At 43.6% G+C, this 19,924-nt stretch overlaps 1 protein-coding gene across 1 annotated transcript in view; it reads right to left on the bottom strand.

The window, feature by feature from the left end:
• pdss2 (prenyl (decaprenyl) diphosphate synthase, subunit 2) overlaps positions 1-19,924 on the bottom strand; it is a 65,222-nt gene that overhangs the window by 26,064 nt on the left and 19,234 nt on the right. The window contains exon 2 of the mRNA XM_083633326.1: positions 12,084-12,218. Within this exon, the coding sequence (XP_083489452.1) occupies positions 12,084-12,218 (135 nt within the window). The remainder of the gene's footprint in view (positions 1-12,083; positions 12,219-19,924) is intronic.

Consider the following 19,924-nt stretch of genomic DNA (forward strand, 5'->3'; position numbering starts at 1 on the left):
AAAGGAACAATTATTGATGGTTAAAACTGAATGACATCACAACAGTCTAATCCTAATGCTGAATTCGCCAGCGATTTTTTTTGTCATTTTTTTCCTTCCCTTTTGCAGTCCTCCCTTGTGTTCGAGCTTAGGAGCCGCCACTCCATAGGCTGATTACGTCTTTGCCAGTAAACTAAAGCTGCAGAGCAGTTAACGTAGGCTACTTCGCTGCAGCAGATGCAGATCACATGCTACTGGTACCAGCCCTGCATGATTACGTCTACTGTATACTGGTTAAACTATTACAGTGAATAATTGTAGGTTTTAAAAACAGCAGTGAATATTTGATTAGCCGTTCGAATTCCAAATCCCTTTTACAAGTCTATTATATAGTGTGTGTATATATATATATATATATATATATATATATATATATATATATATATATATATATTACTCTTTTTATTTCAGTTGGGTGAGCAGAGAAATCATTCCAGCATGGTGTGGGAGGATTTACTCAACCGTCTATAAGACCTGCCTCACCCTGCTATAGAGTTGCTGAGTAGGGATGCACGATCAGCAATCATATCGGTATTGGCCGAATCGGCCGATGTTGGTAATTTTTTATATATTGGCATCAGTCCGATGAGCAAAATAACAGCAATGTTAATAATATATCGGTGATCGGTATCTGCTAAAATTTTCATATTGAGAGGAAACAATGTGTTAAATCTATGATTTTGGGCTTTTCCAAATGTTTTGGCAATAAAGAAAGACATTACCTTTTCAAATTCACAGTATTTACATGTGTTTTTTCTGTATGTACAAAATTTTACTATCAAACTTGTTTTTATCGGTAAATATTGGTTATCGGCCATAACAGCAATGTTAATATCAGTTATCGTATCATATAAACTGTTCATATCGGTGCCTCCCTACTGCTGACCCATTAGTCTGGCTTTCAGTGGAGAGTTTTACTGTCTCATGATGGTCTAAAAGCTATTTCAGATGCTTTGACACGCACACAGATATAAAACTCTAGGGGCAAACACCCAATCGCTCTCATTTTTGGGCCACAAAATAGTCAAATTTATACATAATAAATATCAGCACAGCACATTGAGTACCACCCAAAAACTTTTGTCGCAGCAGGTCTCCAAGCCTTTATGCAGACACATCCCAAAGCTGTGCCTCCAGGCCAGCAGTCCTGATCAGCAGCAGTGGAGCTTGGGGAGGAAAAAGGGGGACATGGGGGCCGGTGTATAAATAGCTTTGGTGCCCAGTTGCATAGCAACCGATGCCATCTTGCCGAGGTGTAACGCCCCTTGCCACGCCCCTTGTCCTGACTGTTCTGTTCCATTTTCCTCCCTCCACAGTCTGCCTCACCATCAACGCCTTGCAGCTGTGTGTGTGTGTGTGTGTGTCTGTGTGTGTGTGTGTGTGTGTGTGTGTGTGTGTGTGCATGTCCCTGACTGTGTGTGATTTAGAGAGGTGGCCTGTCCATCAGACATGTCTTGTGAACTGTTCGGTTGTCACTAGAAATTAAGAGGTGTGTGGTGGTTACAACTACTGCGTGTGCGCGCGTGCGTGCGTGTGTGTGTGTGTGTGTGTGTGCATGTCTGTCTGTCTTAGGGCTGTGCAATTAATCAAATGTTATTTTCAATTATAATTTTGGCTTCCCACATTAATGAAAACAAGATAATCGAAATAATCATGATCTCAATATCAGTCAAAAATAATCATCATATGATATTTGCAATAATCGAGCAGCCCTAGTCTGTCTGTCTATCTATCACATTCGTGCTCTGGTGAATCACTGATGTCAGGCAGCAGAGTGGGAGATGTTTTACAAATGCTGCCTGTCAGGAGGGAGGAGACCGTCCCCTGGAGGTATCAATCACCCCCCTCCCCCCCACACACACACCCACACACACTCCCGTCCTCCTCCCCCCTCACGACTCCCTCCATCTCCCCATCAGCAAAGGTGCTAATGAGCCCAGGAGAGGTGAGGGAGCGCTAGAGAGAGAGAGAGAGAGAGAGAGAGAGAGAGAGAGAGAGAGAGAGAGAGAGAGAGAGAGGAGCCAGATAGTGCAAATGAGGTGATCAAGTTGTGGTATGTGTGTATGTGTGTGTGTTTGGCATGACCATCCATCACATGTGAGTGAGTGAAAGCATGTCAGTCGCAGTGATCCAGTATCACAGTGATCCGCGTGCCAAGTTGTGACATGACATGAGGTGTGTGTACATAGTAACTCTCCCTGTCGCAAGATGAGGCCTGTCAATAGGGCTCGGCCTCAGAAGCCTTACTCAAGCAGCGAGCGCAGCCGGAATTAAAAGTGCTTCCATGACGCATGGCTTATTCCAATTAGGTCTAATATTAGGATGTTTCTGCACAGACACAGCTAACCCGCTAGACACATGTGCCTCGTGCCAGCTAGCAGCAAGAAAGAAACCATTCAGGCAGCCAGTGCACAGGCACGCCAAACACAGCAGTCACTTCTGGTAACCACCTGGCACACAGCGACGTCCCTGTTCTTAGCAGCGTTCTGCTAGTCTGTGTGCCTGCGTGTGAGAAAGCCAGCTAGCGCTTAAAGGCGCTAAGTGTCATATTTTAACATCAATAAATCAGTTCCACATTCATTTGTGAGACATTAGTATAATTACTGTAAACAAAGACCATTGCTGAGAAGATTGTCACTGTCAGCCTCTACTTTGCATTTTACTTTGTGTCACCGGGTTGGTTTTTGTGGTTCATCTGCTGGATTGCTTTAAGGCACAAAATAGGAACCATTTTTGCTCAGAATATAATATAAAGCCAGCTGATCATTATCAACAGCTCCCCGCCATGAAAATCCACTAACACAGCATGACAGGATACTGTAGGTGGGCCTACCAGGCCGTTGATGCAAAGAGAACTAGAACAACCGCAACGCGCACTTATGCCTCCGCCATTAGTTCATTATTGAGTCCAAATCGCCATTTGAGGCAAATTGGAAGAAATTCCGTCAAGGCGCTCCTGTGATGTTGCGTTACAGAGCTTGGAAATTGGGTGTGTGAGGTCACAGTGACCTTGAACTTTGACCACCAAAATGTAATCAGTTCCTCCTTGAGTCCAAGTGGACGCTTGAGGCAAATTCGAAGAAATTCCATCAAGACAGTCCTGAGATATCGCGTTAACAAGCTTGAAAATGGCATTCGAGAGGTCACAGTGACCTTGACCTTTGATAACCAAAATGGAATCAGTTCATCCTTGCATCCAAGTGGATGTTTGAGCCAAATCAGAAGAAATTCTATCAAGCCGTTCTTGAGATATTGCGTTAACCAACTTGGGAATGGCGTTCGTGAGGTCACAGTGACCTTGACCTTTGATCACCAAAATGTAATCCATTCATCCTTGCGCCCAAGTCGACGTTTGAGCCAAATTGGCAGAAATTCCATCAAGCCGTTCTTGAGATATCGCTTTAACGAACTTGGGAATGGCATTCGTGAGGTCACAGTGACCTTGACCTTGACCTTTGACCACCAAAATCTAATCAGTTCATCCTTGAGTCCAAGTCGATGTTTGAGACAAGTTTGATTAAATTCCGTCAAGGCATTCGTGAGATATCGCGTTAACAAGCTTGAAAATGGCGTTCGAGAGGTCACAGTGACCTTGACCTTTGACCACCAAAATCTAATCAGATCATCCTTGAGTCTAAGGCCTTGGCCACACTGATCCGTCAGAAAATGGACAGAATTATTGAACGGACAGATGTCTGTCCGATGAGAACTGAGTCTACGTCAAACCCTCCCCTTGGACTAACTTCTAGTCACTGAAATCCTAGTGAAATCACACAATTTTACTCATTTTGCTGGGGAATCCCTTATAGCCTCGTTCACCGCCTCGGCCATCTTCTTTGAAAAGTTGAAACAAATCTCGGAAAGCCTCCTCTCGACACCTCGACTCTGATTGGCTAAACGGACAGTGACTATCCGACCATCCGATACGTCCGTCCAGAAAAAGTTCATCCCTCTTCAACTTTCTGTCCATCAAAACCTATGCAAATTTTCTGGATACGTACGCTTCTGAATGCTCCACGGACAGTCGGACAGTTGTCATTGAAAATGAATGGAAGTGAACAGAGAAATGAACGCACACGGACAGACACCACGGATCAGTGTGGCCAAGGCCTAAGTCGATGTTTGAGGCAAATTTGATGAAATTCCGTCAAGGCGTTCCTCAGATATCGCGTTAACAAACATCGTACGGACGGACGGACGTACGTACGTACGGACGGACGGACGGACAACCCGGATCCATAATGCCTCCGGCCTGGCTATTGCCGGCGGAGGCATAAAAAGCTACAATGGTAACGGCATGAGAGAAAATGACATTCACAGCCTACTTTGTGTCACAGTATTGATGACTTAAATACAACTGACTGTAGGGCGGGGCCTATTCATAGGAACATTAAACAGAAAAAACATTAAAAGTGAGAACAAAGTAAAAATCAAAGCGAAAGCAGTAAGAATGAGCTTGGTTTGTAAACGTGGATGTATTGTAACTGCATTCCGTTATATTCACAAGATGACAAAGGGCTCTATTTACAGGAACTGATATGGACGATAACCACAGAGGACAAGATAGTATTACCTCGCACGAAGGATTTTATTTCACTATTTATTTTTCCGCAACGATGTGACAGGGATGAAAGTGGGATCGCCTTTCCTGGACTGGACAGATCCTGACCTGCTTGCCATGCACTTTGATGGTTCTATAATGATATGCGAGATTTCACTTTCATACAATGGTTACCCTCATGTCTACTGTTTAAAGGTTTACATTAGGACATGATACATACATTAGGATGAAAAGCTCCCTGGTTACTATATTTACTTACTTACTGCCCTTTATGCCTACTGGCATGTAGGGCACCAACAAAGGATCTCCACTCCTGTCTGTTTTGGGTGAATTTCTGGATGGTAGCCTACCCTAGGTCTGCTTCAGGGGTTTCAGTTCTCTCTCCACTGTTTGATGCCAGGTTTCTTTGGGTCTTCCTCGCTTACGCCTTCCCTCTGGTGTCCAGTGCAGGGCAGTTATTGTGATGTCATCCCGTTCTTTCTGCATGATGTGTCCAATCCATCTCCACTGTCTGCTCATGATGATACTGTCGATGCTCTCCTGATTGGTCCGGGCAAGTAGTTGTTGATTGGAGATGGTGTTAGGTCAGAATATACACAGGAGTTTTCTGAGGCTCTTTGTGTGGAATGTTGACAGTTTGGAGAGGTCACTCTCTGTCATTCTCCAGCATTCTGAGCCGTATAACAGGGTAGAAAGCACACAGCTCTGCTACAGTTTTAGCTTGGTGTTGATGCTGATGCTGTACTGGGGGACTTTCACACATAGTTCATCAATATGTGGAAGTACCATAAGAGTTATCATACTAACTAACCCATGCACATACAGGTGTGAATTATGTGAATTACCAGCATGGATTTAATGGATATTTGACCAATCAGATTGATTGGTTGACACTACCTGTTGTATAATAAAGACATTTAAAAAGATCCCATAACATGCTATTTTTAACTGTATAAAACATGTCTCATGGGTCTTTAAAACAAGGTTATGAATTCTGTAGCAAAAAAAAAAAAAAAAATCAAATCCAGCCTCTGTGGGACTTCTTTATGAGCTCTGTCTCTCCCCTCATTAACTATGCGCTGTATTATTAAGATAAGATGATCTGTTGGGATAGATGCATCTTTGGTGCAGTTGATTGTTTTCTGTAAATTTTGTCATTCTACACAGCTATGCTACAGACAACAAGGTTTGGTGCTTAGATGTGACTTTGAGGTGTCAAAAATCCTTATAAAGCTGTCCAACTTCCACAAACAAGCTCTACTTTTTGGGAAAATGATAGTTACCCACAATTTTTCTCCACACAACTCTCTTATGGAACAACAGGGTTATTACCATAAACAGGAAATCCATTTTTAAGACTGACTGGTATGACAACAGTTTATCATTTGTTTATGATTTGCTGATCTCTGATGGTCACTGGTTATCCTTTGAAGAATTTACCAGTAAATACAAAATAACTACTACAAGAAAAGGCTGCGACAAAATCTGCAAAGCAATTCCCATTCCTTTACTTCGATTGATACAAAGCACTATGCAACTTTCGTAGATTACACCTTCTTTGCTTTCCTTAAAAGTTGGTGATGTAAATTTGATGGATAAAAGATGTAATAACAAAGTAGTTAGTCTGGTTTTAACACACAAAAAAAACTTCTGGGAATTCAACTCATGCTCTGTATGTGATCGTATAGAGGTCCCTCTTAGGATAAAGTCCTTTTCTTTATAATCTGTCATGTCCCATTGCCCCTAAAGTCAAAGAAACCCATTTTAAAATAGTATCAGCCTGTTAGTGATTTTCTACATAAGATATTTAAATTTGATGTGGATCCCTGCATCTTTTGTTCTGCAGAGGCTGAAACCATTGACAATTTATTTTTTAAATGTTCATTCACTAAATTGTTTTGGTCTGAGATTCATAATTGGTACTCCTTAAAAATACACAATATACCTTATTTTTCTTACAATGATATAATTTACTTTATGGACGATTTAGATGCTGATATTTCAGATATTGTGAATCTTGTTATTCTCTTGGGTAATAGCATATTCATACTTGCAAGTGGAAAGGCACTCCTCCCTCTTTCACCGTATTCATTTATAATTTTATCAACTACTTTAAGTCGCTGAAATATTTGGAAAAAGTGAACAAAAAGGTTTAAAAAAAATGCTTATGTCAATTTCCCGGTCCTTGCTATTTTAATTGTCTCCTTCCTTGTGCCTTTGTCCTTTTCCTCTGTAGGGCTGGGTATTGGTTCAAATTTCAAGAATCGATTAGATTCCGATTCACAAGGTTCCGAATCGATTAATCCCGATTCGATTAGATTCCGATTCGATTAATTTCAATATCGATTTGGTTAGTGATACTAAAACATGTTTTTTGAGCTGTAACCTGAAATACATGACTGTCCAGTTATCTAACACAGGGGTTCCCAACCTTTTTTGCGGCAAGGACCGGTAGATACATGGGGACAAAAAGTTGCGGACCGGTTGTCAATTTTAATGGTTTTAGTTACACATATATTTACTCACCAGGCGGTGACAAAGGGTAAATAACAGCCTTTTCATCTGTCAATAAAGACACTTTCACAATTATGCACAGTGATTTGATTTCAGCCTATATAATTTCTAAAAGTAGATATTAATGATCAAACATTTCCATTCATGTAGCCTACAGTATTTATGTTTTTGTTTCAACTACAAACATAAACGTCAACTTGAAACTATGTTTCAACTACCACACACAGCCTATAATATTATAGCCTATGTTTATTTATTTATTTATTTTTTTAATTAAAAAAATCGATCTCTGGACATATGAATCGATATCAAAGGATTAAAATAAAAATCGATAAAAAATCGGAGAATCGATTTTTTTTAACCCAGCCCTATTCCTCTGTTTACCTAACTGCTTTTTTTCCTGTTTCTTTTTCTATATTATGGATATGTCAATATAATACGATGCTACCTAAAATATATATGTGTTCAAATACTATGTAACGTCATTTCCACCATTGTCTAGCTTCTATGCCCTACATCTATTCCCTATCTTGTTTTGTATATTTTCCTTTTGTATAATAAAAAAAAGTTTTGGTCTTCCACATTCAGTTGGGAGGCCGGCGCTCTAAGCGGGCAAATTAAATTAGTGTTACTTTGTGCTGTCACAAAATCAAATAAGTCAAAACGACTTGTTTGGAGGCACTTTTTCCTTACATGGCTGGTGTGGCTTTAACTGAGGACCATGCGTTTAGAGACCTCCATGATGTTTATTTAGCATGCCCAAGTCCTTTATAATCACAGAAGTAGGGAATCTTGTTTTACACAAGATGGGACCTTTAAAGGGCTCATTATACTCGAGCTAGGCCCCGCTAGGCGGAGCTCCGCGAGTCACGTGCGGACGTCACGCTGGGGCAGATGCTTTTATTCTCAGAAGTGATCAGCCAAGTGATCAGCATGTTACATTGTACAATGGTAATAGTGAGAACAGCCCGTGAAAAGTCGCAATGAAACGCTATTATGTGCAGTATTGAGTGCGCTTTCACTCTCAAACGACCATACATCAGCACATGAATGAATCACGAAACTTGTTTTTACTCAATAGCCGTTTCAGTTCTCAGCCCTGATAGCCTACCTTATGCTGCTTTTAATCTCTCTCAACACAACACATTTACTTGGAGAAATGACTAAAAACGAACAGTTGCAAATCAAAGTTTAGCCTACCACATGGGCATGGGCGATTATACGTTGGTGCACTGGCTGTGCAACCCCTAGTGGCCAGATGATTTTTTTTTTTTTTTACATTTTATTTATACAGGGGGAGTCTCACTGAGAGCAATGCTCTCTTTTTCAGGAGTGCCCTGTTCACATTCACACACACATTCATACTGTCTGATCTGTTGGCCACTGAGCAGCTCCACTGGAGCGGTTGGGGTTAAGGGCCTTGCTCAAGGGCACCTCAGTGGTGGTAATGAGGGAGGGGCAAGCGCTGCCTTTTCACTTTCCCCACCCAGATTTATCCTGCTGGTCCCGGGGATTGAACAGACGACCTTCTGGTCACAAGCTTGCTTCTCTAACCGTTGGGCCACCACTGCCACATAAACGATTTAAACCAAATCTAATCGAATATATTATATATATCATGTGTTGTAGATATCTATATGTCGTTGTATTCGACATTATTCAATGCAATTTCTCGATTCATTGTGTTTCTGAAGAAAATAAATCTGTACTTGACCTCTCAACTCAGCTCACGTGATGCGCGCTGGTCGTGGTACTACGTGCGTCAGACGTCAGCGACAGCGTGTCAACAAAGGAAACATACCGAGACAGATGAGACAGAGATATTTAACATGGCTAAAAGGGTTAACCAAACTCTCGACCGATTTTTCTCTAAGAAAACTAGGACTGATACAGAGAAACATGACTGCAACAATAACACCATGCCGGTCACCTCAGCAGCAGCCGGCAGCAGCAGCAACATTGTTCTCAGTTCGGACGACGAAGAAGAGGGGGGAAGCGGCGGTGGACCACCGGTGATAGTGACAACCACGCAGGCTGCGCCTGTCACAATGTGGCAGTTTGAAAGCTCCACCTCTGCTTAGATTGAACTGTCATTTCTCCAGACAGTAGTGTGAGAACAGATCGAGACATCACCTGACTGCAGCTTGGGTAAAGTTGCATCTACTGTAGGTGTCATTCAGCATTATTGTGATATGTTGTTGGAGAATGTGTTGTCATATCCTACTATAGCATTCAGTGTCTCCTATACAGTTATCTATTTGTGGAGGTACACCACAATAGATTTTGAGCACCACAAATAGATTTTGACTGCCACATATTAATTTCAAGTAGTTGACTGCAAACACCTGCTTTAGGAGCCCACTAGATGGTGCTCTGAGGCCCACCAGTGGGCCACGGTTCAGTGGTTGGGAAACACTATCATGCAGATAGAATAGCTATATAAGGAGACAATTATTTTTTCATCACTGTAAAGCCACAGCATAGTGAAGAGGATATTAATGGGATGTGTGTAGTTCTACATATCTACTAGCCTCTTCATTTTGCTCTCAGAGTGCCCCAGATTAATGCATTTTATTTTAAAATTTACAAAATTTCTTGATCCAGGGGGGGCACAGGCACCCCTGGAGGCCCCCCTACTGCAGCAACATTGACTTCTGGGTGGTACAACCCCTGTCTGGAAGGTCTATAATTGCCTATGCACATGGGTCAAGAAATGTAGTGAAAACACAGCTCAGTGTTCAGGGCTCAGTGGCTTGAAAGCGTCCATGTTTGGAGAGAAGCCGTGCGGAGGTCACGCTGCGAGAAAAATCTTCAGGTACGCGGTGGGCGGCCTATGGGGGTCGCGCCCAACACATTGACGTAATTTGGCGCTCGCGCCCCTCGCTCCTCCCCCGCGCCCTCACGGCACGGTGAGTATAAAACAAGCTTTAGGATTTAATGCACCCCTTCCCCCCACAGCAGTGATTTCAGGTGGTTTACCTGGGGTAGATGCCTCCCCCCCACACACACAGCAGTGATTTCAGGTGGTTTACCTGGGCTAGATAGATGTCTCCCCCCCACACACACAGAAGTGATTTCAGGTGATTTACCTGGGCTAGATGCCCCCCCCACACACACACAGCAGTGATTTCAGGTAGTTTACCTGGGGTAGATGCCCCCCCCCCCCACACACACACAACAGTAGGCTCTTTCACACACAGATCGCGCAAAAATTGCAGTTTAGGAGTCCCGCAAAGACCGCACCCTCGCCACAGAAATTGCTTTCACACAGAGCCAAGCAGCACGGCCACATTCCCGTGCTGTGGTGTACTTTCAGGTGAAATCCCCTGCTCCCGGATTGAAAGGCGAGCGGAGGGATTTCCTGCTCCTCCTAGCCCAAATTAATATTTTCATAGGTTAGTGTAGCCTGGCTACTGTATGATGAACGAATTCATTCAACAAGACTTCCCTCCTTCTCCTAGTCCCCTGAGCAGGGAGGATAGGTGCACTCGCATGGTGGGCGGGCAGATCGATATGGTGTCCTACTAAAATTGGAACGATTCACGACCGCACGCCAGTCTTCTCTGTATCGTTCCAATTGAGTAGGCTATACTAAAATTGGAACAATACACGACCGCCCGCATATCAAACAGCTGCAGTCTGCATAACGTTCGTCGGGGGAATAGTATAGGCTATAAATGCACATGACTACTTAACGTTAGTAGTTTTTGTAAGGGAATGCACAGAGCTGATTTCGAGAGGGAATATCCTCAGACCAACTCGCCACAGACAGCTATAGCCCTCTGAAGCTTATTATTATATCCGTTAATTTTACCTACTAATGTCAACATTGTTTGAGCATAAAGCCTAACCGCACGGAGCATTCCTCCTGGCGCCCCTGCAGTCATGATTGTATAGGCTACTTTTTTTATTTTCACTCCTGCACTTTCTTGATACATGAGGTGATTTCCCCTGTAATTTTTTTTATGAATGAGCTGACCATTCGCACCTTTTCCGGCTCGTTGCGACGACGCTTTCAAATGGAGGTGGGTTGCCAGGTAACCCGGCGCTGTTACTACCTACCGTCGCGGGACAAAAGGCGTAAAACAATTATCCACCAAAGCGCATTCACGACTTTCACATCGGAGGCGCGAATCCTATTTTCCGTGCATTTTTCGGCTTTCAAGGCCGGTGTGAAAGAGCCTAGTGATTTCAGGTGGTTTACCTGGGGTAGATGCCCCCCCCCCACACAGCAGTGATTCCAGGTGGTTTACCTGGGGTAGATGCCCCCCCCCACACAGCTGTGATTTCAGGTGGTTTACCTGGGGTAGATGCCCCCCCCCACACACACACAGACACACCAGTGATTTCAGGTGGTTTACCTGGGCTAGATGCCACACAGCAATGATTTCAGGTGGTTTACCTGGGCTAGATGCCACACAGCAATGATTTCAGGTGGTTTACCTGGGCTAGATGCCCCCCTCCCCACACACACACACACACACACACAGCAGTGATTTCAGGTGGTTTACCTGGGGTAGATGCCCCCCACCCCCCACACACACACACACACACACACACACATAGAGCAGTGATTTCAGGTGGTTTACCTGGGGTAGATGCCCCCCCCCCCCACACACACACACACACACACACACACACATAGAGCAGTGATTTCAGGTGGTTTACCTGGGGTAGATGCCCCCCCCCCCCCCACACACCACACACACACACACACACACATAGAGCAGTGATTTCAGGTGGTTTACCTGGGGTAGATGCCCCCCACCCCCCCACACACACACATAGAGCAGTGATTTCAGGTGGTTTACCTGGGGTAGATGCCCCCCCCCCCCCCCCACACACACACACACACACATAGAGCAGTGATTTCAGGTGGTTTACCTGGGGTAGATGCCCCCCCCCCCCCCCCACACACACACACACACACACACACACACACATAGAGCAGTGATTTCAGGTGGTTTACCTGGGGTAGATGCCGCTGACCATGTCCTGAGCGAGCAGGTCTGGGGCGGTGTGGCTCGGCCCGGCTGCTTTGGACAGGAGCAGAACCACCAGTCCCCTCATCTGAAGGTTGTTCCTGCTGTCATACACAAACCCTCTGGGAACACACACCATTAGTAGATTAGAACACCATTAGTCATTGACTTGTCATAGCTTGAAATGCACTGGACATACAAACAGTACGCTCAAAGTTAGAATGATCAGCAGCATGTACATACAAACAGTACGCTCAAAGTTATAATGATCAGCAGCATGTACATACAAACAGTACGCTCAAAGTTATAATGATCAGCAGCCTGTACATACAAACAGTACGCTCAAAGTTAGAATGATCAGCAGCCTGTACATACAAAGAGTACGGTCAAAGTTAGAATGACCAGCAGCATGTACATACAAAGAGTACGGTCAAAGTTAGAATGATCAGCAGCCTGTACATACAAAGAGTACGGTCAAAGTTAGAATGATCATTAGCCTGTACATACAAACAGTACGCTCAAAGTTAGAATGATCAGCAGCCTGTACATACAAAGAGTACGGTCAAAGTTAGAATGATCAGCAGCCTGTACATACAAAGAGTACGGTCAAAGTTAGAATGATCAGCAGCATGTACATACAAACAGTACGCTCAAAGTTAGAATGATCAGCAGCCTGTACATACAAAGAGTACGGTCAAAGTTATAATGATCAGCAGCCTGTACATACAAACAGTACGCTCAAAGTTATAATGATCATTAGCCTGTACATACAAACAGTACGCTCAAAGTTATAATGATCAACAGCCTGTACATACAAACAGTACGCTCAAAGTTAGAATGATCAGCAGCCTGTACATACAAACAGTACGCTCAAAGTTAGAATGATCAGCAGCATGTACATACAAACAGTACGCTCAAAGTTATAATGATCGCCTGTACATACAAACAGTACGCTCAAAGTTATAATGATCAACAGCCTGTACATACAAACAGTACGCTCAAAGTTAGAATGATCAGCAGCATGTACATACAAACAGTACGCTCAAAGTTAGAATGATCAGCAGCATGTACATACAAACAGTATGCTCAAAGTTAGAATGATCAGCAGCCTGTACATACAAACAATACACTCAAAGTTAGAATGATCAGCGACTGTATGCTTCTGTGGTACAGGTTTGTTTTTCATTATCTTTGATACTAATGGCAAAACACTTTGGGCCCTATCTTCACAACGGTAATTTTGCGTTAGTTTTGCGCTGGAATAGAGCAAAGCCCTAATTGTGGGTGTGTCGGGCCGCTGCACTTCACGTCATCTCGGCGCAAACCTCCATAGGCGTGTTTATGCCCATAAAAGGATTCACAAGGTGAGATCACTCCCATTAAAAGCCACAGCGTCACCGCCATCACGTCTGTGACAGGCAGCAGCTTCTTTCTTGCTCAGTGCAAGCAGAATGACAGAGTGAGAGAGAGAGAGAGAGAAAAGAGAGAGGGAGAGAGTCAGAGAGAGAGGGGGAGAGAGAACGAGAGAGGGAAGAGAGAATTGGAGGGTGAACCAGTTCGGATTCGTAACGAAAATTGATGCTTTTGTAATTAGTAGCCTATTAATTAGTCGTTTCGCTCATATAGGCTATAACATACACATTTAAAAATATTAGTTTCTTTAATAGGGTAGGGATGTGTGAGATTTTAAATCTAGTCCATTTCAATAGCCTATACCAGAATTGTCCACTCGGTTTAAGCTATTGTTGCATGGTGCAATTGCAGGGAGAGAGGTTACTGTATAGTGTATAGCCTACTGGCCGGTGTTGTGTCAAAAAGTGATTTGCTGCCAGAAACTGATTTTGATCTGCGGGACCACGCACAGTGCTGCCTTAGTGCCTCTACCCACCCTGTGCACAGACCCACCCGGCCTGCCTACCCGGCCCAGCTCACACCTTCTCCGGGGAGACCCCCCTCCAGGACACGGCACACTAGCCGAACACTTAAAAGCACCCCTCCCCGTGCTACACACAGACTCCCGCCCGGCCCAGACCCTCGTTCCCCTGGTAATCCAATTCAAAACGCAAATCACTTTTTCGCACAAAACCATGACAAACGAATTCTCATTGTTAAATCAAGGTGTGTTTTTTCTGCAGTGTAGGTTAGTTGAAAATCAATGTGGCATTCTGAGGAGGGAAGTGTGTCCGCGCGCAAGCCATGCGTAACGGGCCTATCCAAGCGAGGATTTCCTGCACTGCGCCGGAGAATACTGTAACACATTGCGCTGGAACGCCTATTTTGGAACGGGCAACGCCCAAACCTCTGTTTGCACTCGGAACATACCGACGGTATCTTCGCCAGAGCGCAAAATGACACTTGAGACCGATGATAGGCTAGAGGCCCACGGACACGCCTGGGCCGCGCCTACACCTGTGTCTGCGCTTAGATCCCAGCGCAAAACTGGACGGTAGAGGCAGACGATAGCTTAAGATGCAGGGAAGATAGCAATAAGAGGCGCGCAAACGGCAGCGCAAACGGCAGCGCAAACGATAGTGCCGTACGAAGATAGGGTCCTTTGTTTGCGTACCAAAATGAATGCAGAGTTCATTATGGTGTCACCACTTACAAAGTGTATTTGGCCCAGTGTTACTAAAGGTGCTGTGTGTTACATCTTTTTGTTTCCCAAAATGAAGACCACCCATGAACCCTATTGCTTCCTGCTGCAGCCCTTCATAACAGCCAACATGCTATATATACTATATACCAGGGGTGGGCAACTGGCGGTTATGTTAGGTTAGACCACCAAAATCTGTGTTTTTATTTTACTGTACATCCCAGAAGATGGTGCTACTGGTGTTAGCATTGTCGATCCACATACTGTCTAACGTTAGCATTTGAGCTAACGCTATTGTAACAAACTATATCCAGGATGCACATTGCACATGCAACATTACTAATCTGATTAGTATGACATATTTGGGTGATGTACCCCATCAAATTGCTGTAGTGGGCTGTTTTAAAGCTAGAGCAAAGTTTTGGTGTCATCTGAATGGAAGAATAAAATTTGAATATGAAAAATATAAATGTTGGTATAATAAACTTTGATTACCAGCCCTTTTCATCAAATTAGTAGCTATAACTAGGAGTGATGGTGTTACAGTAGGCTACTGGTGGAAGTGCACGGTCACAATCTGGCACTCTGGCAGCAAGGATATTTTTTGTGGCCCTCTCTATCATCAAAGTTGCCCATCCCTGCTATACTGGAATGACGGGAATAATGCTGTGTATTGCTGGCAAAGTAACACCGTCCTGATGTGCCATAAAGCAATCCAGCAGATTTCATGTGAAATTCGATCCAGTGGCTAAAACGCAGTGTCGATGTTGGTGGAGGCTGTCAGTCTTCTCGGTGGAGGCCTGCAGGGGTTTTCAAAGTCTGAGAATGTGGGCCTCCCCTCAGACAAACCTTGGACCTTGGACCTTGATTCAATTCCTGGATGCATATATGGGATCATGATTGTCATATGATCCCATAGACACTCAACAATTGAGCCAAGATAACCTGATATATGGCTGTTTGACATACTTAAGACTATCGCCAAATCACACACATTTAGGCTATTCTATGTGATCTCCTTTTGATAAGTAATGTAATATTTTTTTCACTTCCATTCACTGAGCCTCCCCTAAAACGGTTTGGAGCCCCCTGGTGGCCCGCCTCCCACTTTGAAAAGCTCAGATTTAGAGTAATTGATATCTCAAAATTAATGTGGTGATGATGATTCATTAAAATGCTACACAAAACACCTTTAAGTGTGAGGATTTTGTCACAGTCACACCCATACTAACGTGATTATTGTGTTTGCCACACAACTGACAAGTATGGCTGCAACTAGATTGGGCTGCAAGTTGTGCAACTAATGATTATTTTCATTGTTATTAATCTGTTGTTCAAGTTCAAGTTCAAGTTCAAGTTCAAGTTTATTCATATGTCCCAGAAGGGCACTTTGGGTTGCAGCAGAGCAAAAAACAAAACAGTCATAAAATCACACAAGACTCGAAATAAAAACATGAAAACAAAGTGCAGACACAAATAGACCATAAAACCATAAAAACCATAAAAGACCATAAAACCACAAAAACAAAATGGAGACACAATAGACCACGACATAGTGCAAAGTAAGTTCAGTTCAAAAGTGCCAGTGTGGTTTAAAGTGCATTAGAGGCCGATAAGTGCAAATACGATAAGTGCAAAATGCAAGGCAGTCTAAGAAGGAGACTTAGCCACACAGCGCCACATATTACAGAAAGTAAATGCTACAATATAACTATTGTATAGGAGAACACAAATAAATAAAAACATCAAATATATGTTACATTACTGTATATTCTCTTAGGTAGCATTTAAAGCTCGAATCGAAGCAGGCACAAAGGAATTCCTATATCTATTTTTCTTGGCCAAGGGAGCACGAAGACGAAGGCCAGATGGAAGCAGCTCATATTCAGAGCACAGCGGATGGGCATTGTCTGAGCAGATAGCCCTTGCTTTTTTCAGCAACTGCAAGTTGAAAATGTGGTCTAGGCTCCTAAAATGGATTCCGGCTATTTTAGAAGCCGTTTTCACGATTCTCCCTAGGGAGTTCCTATTCTTGATGTCGAGGCTGCCATACCAGCAAGCAATAGAGAAGGTGATCACCGATTCAATGAAAGCGCTGTAGAACAATTTCATCAAGGTCTTGTCTACCTGGTTGATACTTTTCTCAATTAATTGACTAGTTGTTTGGTCTATAAAATGTCAGAAAATGTCATTTAGTGTTTACCAAAACCCCAAGATTACGTCCTCAAATGTCTTGTTTTGTCCACAATTAGGGGTGTTACGATTCTCCAAATCCACGATTCGATTTGACTTTCGATTACAAGGTCACGATTCAATTCAATTTTCGATTTAAATCTTTTTTCTTTTCAGCCCAGACGCTTATGCCATTGTTAGACTAACATTGTTAGACTATTGCGTCTGATTTGTAAATATCAAGACTCGAAGATTATTCGGGGATTAAAACCCCAAAGAAAGACCCTGGCGACACCACTAGCAGGAGGATTTTCCAGTTCTGTTGTTTCTCCATGCAGCAAAAGGACACCACTGTGAGCGCGGTAACTAGCATTTGTCATCATTGAAATGTTGTTGTTGTTGTTGTCGTTTTCTTCAGACATATACAAGTAGGCAGTGGTGGAGAGAAAAAAAATACTGGGATTATCGCGATTCTGCTTGTGATTTCAATGATTGAAATTGAAAGCTCATTTCGATAGATTTTGAAATTGTGACACTCAGATCCACAACCCAAAGATATTCAGTTTATTGTCATAGAGGAGTAAGGAAACCAGAAAATATTCACATTTAAGAAGCTGGAATCAGAGATTTTTTTTCCTTAAAAAAATTACTCAAACCAATTAATCGATTATCAAAATAGTTGGCAATTAATTTAATAGTTGAGAACTAATCGATTAATCGTTACAGCTCTACTGAAAAGAACATAAAAACTTAAAGGATGCTGTGAGAAGAGAAAGCAAATCCTACTTCAAAACCTTGCCAGCATATTTGCATTTTGATACATACCTAGCTACCGTATACTACACTCATACCTCAACCAAATAAATAGACCTAGTGCTACACTTTACCTCGTCTAAACAGATTTCAGGTGCAGACACACTTTGTTGAATGAAGGTCTTGACAAAAACAAAGTATGAATGAATTGATCTTGAATTGAGAACCTAAGAAGATGTAAGATGGGGCGAAAATAACCCTGGCTGTAATCGATCAGTTTTGCTAACGGTACTGTATTATTTATTTATTTAGAGTAACCCCCGCCCCCTAACCAACAACCTTCTGACACGCACGCACGCACGCACGCACGCACGCACACACACACACACACACACACACACACACACACACACACACACACACACACACACACACACACACACACACCAGTCGTAACTGCATGCATGGTGGGCAGATTAAATATCTTTTTAGTCTCCCCGGGGAGCGGTTAGACGGAGCACCTCTAATCCTGTCCCGAGGGAGCCCCTTGTGCCATGAATCACGCTCTCGTTAGGGGCTCCACGGCAGACAGGCGGCCACGCCCCCTCCGCTCCATGCCCAGACATCGGCCTCATCCCCCCCCCCCTCTCCACCCCTGCACCAAGGGGGGGGGGGGGGGGCGGAGACAGAGTGTGGATGTGAGAGATAGAGCATGAAGAGAGGAGGGGGGAGAGAGAGATGGAGAGAATGGAGGCCAGACAGACAAGACAGAATGGAAGCTGTGAGAAAAGATGGGGGAAGAAATAGGTGAGTGATTCAGTGTGTCATGGCACTGGGAGAGAAAAAACAAACAACCACACAGACCCTGAAGCGTTGTTCCAAAAACCAAACCATCACGTGAAACGCTCTCAAGTTGCTTCCCGACAATTTACGATACCGCTGACATTAAGTAGGATGGCCTTTCATCATAGCAAGCTTGCTCGTGGGAGTTATTTACGCTCACTTTGAATTGTTGCTTGGCTGGAAAATAAGAGAATAAGCCGCGGCCGGCACGCGGCCCACCCAACAGAAATGGCTGGAGAGCGAAATGAGGAAGCCGCGAGCTCTGCTCACGGGGAGTCCGGGTACGGCAGTGGCCTGAGGGGAGCACATGATTAATATTTATGTCACTAGCCACACCGGCATACATCAATCAATCACGACCGCCCTCCTGCAAAGGGGTGGGGCAAGCATGATGTACAAAAAGACAGAGGGAGAGAGAGAGAGAGAGGGAGAGAGAAACAGAATGAGTGAGAAATGGACTGCTGTCATTTTAAAGGGTTGTGAGCAGGTCGCCACGCCTTCTGCTGGCAATGGAAGTCAGGAACTTTTCCCCGCCGTACAGGAGGCTCACCTTAATGCATGCAAATGTATCACTTCATGTGTGTGTGGTGTCGAATCGATCCCTCATCTGCCTTTCTCCTAAATGAAACAAGCAATAAAATGAATCATGCGCCCGATATGCCTCTACCTGTTTCTAAAACGGAAAGAATTTCCGCAGGCGCAGCTGTCTCTAGTGTGCAGTGTTGATGCAGATATAGATTAAGATCATGATATGCTAAGAGTATTGACCAACAGTTTATACTGCGTTTCCAGGATTCGGTTCTCACATTTCCAAAAAGCCTGATATGCCGCGGGAATGCGCCTGCGACTCTTCTTCAATGCGCTTTGCAGGCGTCGTGATGAAAATCTGGAGTCAGGTTTTGAATTTAGGGGCTAATTCTGAAAAGACACCCTAAAAATAAAAAACAGATTTTTATTTTACCTTGATCAAACTAGTGTGTCACACCAAGTGCTTTGGTCTCATCAGCAACCAATTATAGGCCATATAAAAGCACTAATTTATTTCAGTCTCAATAACTCCCTTTTTAAGACTTCAAAATGCCACTGTACTCCTGCCACTTAAGCCTACAAATTGTATCCAACATTCATTCATGTCCACATTGCAGACTAGCGGTGCTCCATTCAAAGTAATCTTTGTGGTCATGGTCACCATATTGATCCTGATATTGACTGTGTGGAGACTCATTCAAAGGTGGGGGAAACAAAGTAGAAAACAGTAGAAGATAATTCTAGTGTAAAGTCAAACTCCGTCAAGGACTGTCCTTAAAACAAGAGAAACTTTCTCCTCCTTCTCCTGGGCCGCAGTCCCTTCGCTGTAACTCCAGACTTTGGGGCAAAGTTAGCTGAGCTGCAGTTTTTGAGAATGAAAGGAAAGGAAAAACCGAAACTCAACTCCACGAGGGTCTGCCTGTCTGCTATTGTGGATAT

Source organism: Poromitra crassiceps, assembly GCF_964638095.1.
Source record: "Poromitra crassiceps genome assembly, chromosome: 3".
Lineage (NCBI taxonomy): Eukaryota > Metazoa > Chordata > Actinopteri > Beryciformes > Melamphaidae > Poromitra > Poromitra crassiceps.